Source organism: Euleptes europaea, chromosome 18 (assembly GCF_029931775.1).
Source record: "Euleptes europaea isolate rEulEur1 chromosome 18, rEulEur1.hap1, whole genome shotgun sequence".
Lineage (NCBI taxonomy): Eukaryota > Metazoa > Chordata > Lepidosauria > Squamata > Sphaerodactylidae > Euleptes > Euleptes europaea.
In genome coordinates, this window is record NC_079329.1 from 9,577,355 (window position 1) to 9,585,503 (window position 8,149).

At 47.2% G+C, this 8,149-nt stretch overlaps 1 protein-coding gene across 1 annotated transcript; it reads right to left on the reverse strand.

Moving 5' to 3' along the window:
* Positions 1–446: 446 nt before the first annotated feature.
* Positions 447–7,524, reverse strand: RUSF1 (RUS family member 1). Its single transcript, XM_056863020.1, has 14 exons — positions 7,374–7,524; positions 6,763–6,840; positions 6,050–6,164; positions 5,553–5,598; positions 5,396–5,428; positions 4,766–4,871; positions 4,222–4,323; positions 4,033–4,103; positions 3,705–3,889; positions 3,184–3,241; positions 2,481–2,551; positions 2,018–2,176; positions 1,367–1,444; positions 447–567 (listed from the first exon to the last, which is right to left on the reverse strand). Exons 1-14 carry the CDS (start codon positions 7,521–7,523, stop codon positions 473–475), a joined length of 1,347 nt encoding a protein of 448 aa, XP_056718998.1. The 5' UTR covers position 7,524; the 3' UTR covers positions 447–472.
* Positions 7,525–8,149: the final 625 nt, after the last annotated feature.

An 8,149-nucleotide genomic window follows, 5' to 3' on the forward strand; every position in this document is an offset into this window, starting at 1 on the left:
AGTGAATAAATCACACATTACAGATGCTCACAAGCCAGGATTACCGAGCCTACGTATGATCGACTGACACTTATCTAGACCACAATCACCTGCAAGATAGTACGATGCCCTGACTTGAAGACCATTTTTAGTTCATTCCTGCCAGCACACCACCCACCCCTCCCTTATCCCCTCCAAGTTACATCAGAGTATGTGGAAAGTACAAATACCCAACTGGAGGGGGGAGGAGGGAAATCACGTTTTATGTAAGAGCTGCTTGCACACTCAAAGGCCATCATTTTAAACATCTGTACAAAGTTTTATTTTTGTGGTCCTGCCAAAAACAAAAAAATAGGTACTTGCAGAGGGACAGGTGATATGCTGCCACCTCCTCCTCCCCTTCACTTTGGCATCAGGAAGGAAACCGGGGCCAGTTCCTTTCTTGGTTCCGGCACGCAAGTATTCTTGGTATCAATGCTAATGATCTCCAGAGTCAAAGATTTTTCTTCCCATCCACGGTCCAGTCCACACGCCACTCCTCAGGTCCTAGAAGGTTCCGGTCAGTAATCCACCCCACTGACATCAGCCCTGGAAAAGAAGAAGAGTTTGTTTTTATATGCTGACTTTCTCTACCACTTAAGGGAGACTCAAACCAGCTTACAATCGCCTTCCCTTCCCCTCCCCACAACAGACACCCTGTGAGGTAGGTTGGGCTGAGAGAGCTCATAATAGAACTGTGACTAGCCCAAGGTCACCCAGCTGGCTTCCTGTGTGGGAGTGGGGAAACAAATCCAGTTCACCAGATTAGTGTCCGCCGTTCATGTGGAGGAGTGGGGAATCAAACCCGGTTCTCCAGATCAGAGTCCACCGCTCCAAACCACCGCTTTTAACCACTACACCGTGCTGTACACAGAGACGGGTCCAAAGAGAAAGGCAGGGGATGGAAATGTGTGTAATGCTGCACCTGTAATTTCATACTTTGCTGACGCAGGACAATTTGGAAAGACTGAATATAAAGTAGGGAACTATATATTATCTATGCAAGTGCAAAAGCCAGCTACATAAATCAGAAAAATCTCAGCTTTTATTTTAAGCACATTGCTAACTGAAGATCCGTTTGAAAAACTGTAGCAGTGCCTGCTAAAGCGTCACAAGACTGAAGGAGGCTGAGAATGACATCCAAACATTTATGGGGGGGCCCTCGACCCTCCACATAAATTCATTGCCCTTCCCCATGTCTGGCAGCAGGGGATTAAATTATGCCAAACAAGCAGCCGGATGTAAAACTAGTTTCATTTGCATACATTGTTCAGACAGTGCCATTCAAGTTTTCTTGTTGCAGAATTCAGATTTGTTGTTGTTAAAGGTCTATACTTTGATAACATACCTATCAGGAATGTGGGGAATATCCTGTCCAATAGTTGATGCATTTCGGAAACTGTAGTCCAGTTCTTTTTATAATGCTCTGAATGACCAAAAAGGGAGGGGAAAGGTAGTGAGAGAAGAAGAGTTTGTTTTTATAGCCAACTTTCTCTACCACTTAAGGAAGAATCAAATCGGCTTACAATCACTTTCCCTTCCCCTCCCCACACAGACACCCTGTGAGGTAGGTGGGGCTGGGAGAGTGTGATTGGTCACCCAAGGTCACCCAGCTGACTTCACATGTAAGAGTTGGCAAACAAATCCAGTTCACCAGATAAGCGTCCGCCACTCCTGTGGAAGAGTGGGGAATCAAACCCGGTTCTCCAGATCAAAGTCCACCGCTTCAAACCAATGCACCACGCAGTGGCTGGGAGAAGCAACACCTTAAAAAATTATATATAATCTGTTTGCATATTAGAAGGAATATACTGAATAGAAGGGATATACTGGATACAATAGGCCATAAATGCACACAAATGAGATGCATCCCAACAGGATGTCAGGATAGCCGAGCGGTCTAAGGCGCTGCGTTCAGGTCGCAGCTACAGATGCTTCCCAAGATGGACTGTTTTTCCCCTCCTGTCCCTGGCTTCAGAATCACTTCCTGGTTCATCACCTTCTCGTAACCTACGCTGCAGATCCAAGAGAGACTCTCTATCCACAGGGGATGCTGCCACATCCTGATACAGCAGAGCCTCCAGGATGAGAGCATGGCTGCAGGCTTTAATGACATCCACGCTGTCTGCCTGTTGGTGCAAAATCACAGAGACTGTCCCTACGGAAAACGAGAAGGGACAAGGGAGTTAGAGGATGCTGAGACCTCTCCCACACAGAGTCCCATCGGCCATAGGAATTCCTGCCGGTACCTCTGTTCCTCTTTTCTTGTCATTTACTTAAGCGTTTTCATTCCACTTTTCTCCCTGGTGGTGACTCAAAGAGGCTTACAACATTCAAAAATGCAATATAAACAAACAAAAACAAACAGCATATGCACTGACTTTTAACTGTCCGCCAGGTTCTCTTAACAAGTCCTTGGATCCCCAGGTTCCCGATTCCATATGACTCTCCTGCATACTCACCTGCTGGTTGGTTGAAGAAGAGTAAGTAGTTTGAAGAGTTTCCCTCAAGAGCTTTCTGGAAGTCAGCTGTGCTGGTGGGGATTGGAGGAAAATATAAATTCCAAAAGTTAAGGAGGTGCTTCACAATCGGGGAATTGTGGGGAAGGAGAACAAAAAGACCAACAGACAGAATGAATGATCGAAGCAGACAAGATTAGCCTCTGGAAATTCTCTGGATGTTCCAGAAATAATATTTTTGCTGGTGGGAGATCTGCGTGAGCAAAGGTTGCATTTCGAACATGCCACTTGGTAGAAGAAGAAGAATGTGTTGCCGAGTCGCAACCAACTCATGGCAACCCCATCCACAAGGCGTTTCAAGCAAGAGACAAACAGAGGTGGTTTGCCATTGCCTTCCTCTGTGTTGTGACCCAGGACTTCCTTAGTGGTCTCCCATCCAAGTATTAACCATGGCCGACCCTGCTTAGCGTCGAGGTTCTGACAAGCTCAGGCTAAGCTAGGCCATTCAGGCTGCTTTAGGTAGAAATAATATATCATTTATTTGCTTTTTAAAATTCTAATACTCCTTTTTTTTAGTTGTATTGTCCAAAGCAGTTTCTAATGAAAAACTAAGACTGTTTGTTAGGCGCACCCAACTCACAAAAACAATTTTTAAAACGAAGTTATTAGATTGGAGGATGAGGGGAACTTAACAGACGTTACTCACCTGGAGACCACTGTGTGGAGCGGAGCCCCCAGGATCAGCCTCAGTTGTTGACGACACCCTACAGAGAGAGAGAGAGAGAGAGAGAGAGAGAGAGAGAGAGAGAGAAGAAGAAGACGAGTTGGTTTTTATATGTCGACTTTCTCTACCACTTAAGGGAGAATCCAACCGGCTTACAATCACCTTCCCTTCCCCTCCCCACAACAGACACCCTGCATGGTAGGTGAGACTGGGAGAGTGTGACTAGCCCAAGTTGACCCAGCTGGCTTCATGTATAGGAGTGGAGAAACAAATCCAGTTCCCCAGATTAGCCTCTGCCGTTCATGTGGAGGAGCGGGAAATCAAACCCGGTTCTCCAGATCAGAGTCCACCGCTTCAAACCACTGCTTGTAACCACTACACCACAGAGAGAGACAGAGTTTCCATAGCAAGCAATAGATGAGCATAGCAATCTTCTCTGGGGCAGTGCTCATGGGGCCCTGCATTTCCCACCGTCTTGACTATGGAAGCAAGCCCTTGGTTACCTAGCAACAGGGGCTCCTCAGGGTTGGCCAGCGCAGGGCCCGGCACCTTCCCCCATCGCAAGAAATGGTGCAAAACCAGGCGCAGCCGGGCCTGGTTGAGAGTCTCCATGCAGACAGCCCTCACGGCCCGATAGTTGGCGTAGAGGTGCAAGATGGTGAAGAGGCCATAGAGGGAGTAAGTCAGGCTGAAGGGGAAGGAGGCAGAGGAGTTAGAGAAAGGCCTGGCTTCGCCAAGCCTGGCCCTCTTTCTCATCATCCTCGCAAGTCTCGGCCTCCCACAACCCCCTGGTGCACCACACGGAGAACGGAGTGGCATCAGTTCACTCACTGGAGGTTGTCAGCCACGAGAGGGATGAGGAACAGACTGCAGAGCAGGCCGGCTAAGTTCACCAGCGTCTCCTGGGGAAGCGAGGAAAGACAATCAGGAGAGAACAAGTCGCAGGCGCCGAGAATCTCAGTTGTGACCGAGGTCGGCCAATTCGCAAGCGACTTCCCCTCCGCCAAGCCCAGCGCTCACCTGGCTCCCATCCTTGGCTGACACGTCCGCCATGTTGTCCCGCCGGGCCTGGTGCATGGTAAGGGCTGCCCGAGTGGCACCTCCGGCCACTCCCACAATGCACTGGAGCGGAAAGAGGGCAGGAGAGGAAGAGGAATCAAAGGGGAAGGCCGCGGGGACCACATACCATTATTTTAGAATTATTACTTTTACTGTTAATATTATATGTGTGATGTTCCCCGCCCTGAGCCTGGTCTTGGCCGGGGAGGGCGGGTTATAAATTGAATGAATAAATAAATAAATAAAATACAGAGAGTTACGGTTGGGTAACTATAAATACAGAACATTATGCCAAACCCTTCATTCTCACCTCCTAGGTCTTGGGATTGTTCCAGTCACCAATGTCTTTCCAGGTGTCATATCACTGCTTCTTTCTTAATAACTCACACGAGGAATTATGCCAGCCCCTGCCTCCCCCAAGTTCCCTCCCTTTTGCCCATCGCCATTGCCGCAATATCTCACCAAACCAATTCCCATTCGTCTCCACAGGATGCCTTTTTAATACCTTGAAAAAACCACTGATGCACACAATCAGAGTGAAGCATGCTGGGAACGCCGGTGCCAGGATCTCCATTAAGATGGCGACATCGTTGAGTACATCTGCGAAGAGCCTAGGCATAGAGAGGGTCAGAGGACAAAGGTCAATTAGCTGGAGTCAAAGGGCAAAATAGGCACTCACTAAGTGAACCTGTAAAGGTCTTAAAGTTCTGCATTTAGGTAGGAAAAATCAAATGCATAATTATAGGATGGGGGAGACTTGTCTGAGCAGTAGTGTGTGTGAAAAGGATCTTGGGGTCTTAGACCAAACAATTAACATGAGTCAGCAGTGTGATGCAGTAGCTAAAAAGGCAAATGCGGTCTTGGGATGCATCAACAGAAGTATAGTGTCCAGATCACGTGAAGTGATGGTATCGCTTTACTCTGCTCTGGTTAGACCTCACCTAGAGTACATTGTGCAGGGGGTTGGACTAGATGACCCTGGTGGTCCCTTCCAACTCTTTGATTCTATGATTCTGTACATTCAAATGCCGTTCTGTAGTACAGACAATGTGCTAGCAGATCACGTACAGATAATGTACTAACTTTGCATGCAATGTTGGGAATGAAATCTATAACTTGGGATCAAAAATTGTACCTCCATTGCTTGGCATCACAGTCTAGTTTGTTCCTGGGAGTGGAGGCAAAGAAGGAAACCATCAGCATCTTGAAGAACCACGTCAAAGCTCCAACCGCCACCCATATTTCCCCACTCCGACTGCACAATTGTGGGTGGGCAGGGAAACAGGACTCACCCCTTGCTCCACGCAAAAAGAATTCGCCCCAGCATTCCTGTCCCATCTGCAACGGAAGAGATGGGGCGTACGTGAGATAGTGTGGTATAGTGGTTAGAGCACTGGACTAGCAGCTGGGAGACTTGGGTTTGAATCCCCACTCTGTCATGGAGTGCAGTGGGCGACCTTGAGGCAGTCACTCGTTTGGCTTGCCCTACCTCTCAGGGTTGTTATGAGGATGAAACACAGTGGCATGTAAACTGTACTGAGTCCCATAGGGAAAGTATAGGAGACAGAGACCTCATACAGGGGCAATGAGCCCTAGTGGCGTAATTCAGGGCATACTCTGAACAAGCAAGTATCAAGATCTGAGCCTGTGGGGGGGGCGAAGCTGTTGAATTTTGTGGTGCCAAATTCCTTGGGACCCAAAAATTAACGTAGGCATTTCCAGCAAACAAGTCAAGGGATAAGATCTAGAAGGGATGCTCAGGCACAGAGGAACCAAAGGTAGGTCCCACCTTTCAGTATCCAAGTGACGGTGGCCGCGGCAACGGTTGAAGTCTCGTCCCCGACTCCCACCCCTTTCAGCACAGCTTGGGTGGCCAGCGTCCCTGTGATGCTACTGGCGAAGGCCTGAGTTGAGGAGGGGGAAAGAGAGAGGAAGGATTAGGGCAGAGTGTAGAGGTGATGCTCAAAAATCAACAAGAAAGGGAAGAGATGTTTTCCCCAGTTAGCCAACACTTTTGGCTTACTTTGACCTGCAATATCTGATCCTGCCCAAAGCATGGTGTACTTTGGAGTGGTGGGCTCTGATCTGAAGAACTGGGTTTGATTCCCCACTCCTCCACAAGAGTAGCGGATGCTAATCTGGTGAACTGGGTTGGTTTCCCCACTCCTACACATGAAGCCAGCTGGGTGACCTTGGGCTAGTCATAGTTCTATTAAGAGCTCTCTCAGCCCCACCTACCTCACAGGGCGTCTGTTGTGGGTGGGGAAAGGAAGCTGATTGTAAGTTGTTTTGATTCTGCCTTAAGTGATAGAGAAAGTCGGCATATAGAAACCAACTTTTCTTCTTTTTATTCTTTTACACAGTCCCACTCATAGCAGAGACATAATCTCTTCAAAACCCCTAAAGAGAGGTTTTAGCTTCCTCTTTTCACCCTGACAAGCAGAGGGGAGGGCTAGTTCTCAGTCATTAAAGAGAAGTGCTATATGATGGGTTGGACCTCACCTGTACAGTGTCCCATATCTGGTAGGCAAGATAATCCGGGCTTACACTTTCAGGATAACCCTGAGGTAGGAAGACTGACTGTGGAAGGAGGGGGGAGAGAGAGAGAAATAGGTCATCTTTATTTGTAATCCACAACAACCAGTATCTCTCCCCAGGTACCACATCCTTGTTACCAACAGTTCCCACTAAGCTCCACAGTATGACTCAAAGATTGGTAGTTACTCTGCCTTCTTCCAACTGTTATTGATTATTAAGATTAAAAATTGGTCTTATTAAAAAGAGAATTAAATAGCAGAAATGGATCATATGCCTACCTAACAAAGAAAAAATAGATTAAAAGGTAGTATGAGATCAAAACAGGTAGAAAGATAATTTAAGCGGGGGGAAAGAGTGCCATACAATTTTTAAAATTAAAAAAACCAATTAAGTATCATTTCTCATACTGCAGGGGTATAGCTACCTTAACACACTATGAATTGGTCAGTGTAAACTTAAAAAAAAACATAGCGGGGCAGAAATTATGCGCATATAAATGGATAAAGATGATCCATGATAACAACTGACATGAATAACCTTCAGGTGCTTCTTTGAAAAGAGACCTGTTTACTCACCATGAAGACTTCCCGTAGTGACCGGTATGCCTGAGTTTCAGGTCTGTCTGGGACACATCTCAGATTCCCATCAGGCAAGGGCTGGTAACGCCAAGCTCTGCGGGAGCCATAACTCTCCGTACAAAGTGGCAGGGTCCCAAATTCAGTCATGGCTGAAGCAGCACCTGAACTTTTAAAAGATCCATATACATAAGAACATTAAGAAAGGCCCTGCAGGATCAGACCCAGGCCCATCAAGTCTGGTAGTCTGTTCACGCAGTGGCCCAACCAGGTGCCTCCAGGAAGCCCACAAACAAGACAACTGCAGCAGCACCATCCTGTCCCTGTTCCATAGCACCTAAAATACTCGGCCTGCTCCTCTGATCCTGGAGAGGTCTGCATTGTGACTAGTATCCATTTTTACTCGTAGCCATTGGATAGCCCTATCCTCCATGAACATGTCCACTCCCCTCTTAAAGCTTTCCAAGTTGGCAGCCATCACCACATCCTGGGGCAGGGAGTTCCACAATTTAACCACACATTGTGTGAAAAAATACATCCTGTTATCAGTTTTGAATCTCTCACCCTCCAGCTTCAGCATACTGGTATTATGAGAGAGGGAGAAAAGCTTCTCTCTGTCCACTCTCTCCATACCATGCATCATTAATCTATTGCTATCATCAGTGTAGAAAAAAGACAAGGGTAGTGGTGTGTCTTGCATGAGAACTACCGTTGCCCTTGGCCTATCTTTCAGAAGACATTTATACCCACTTTTCTCCCAATGGGGGCCCAAAGCA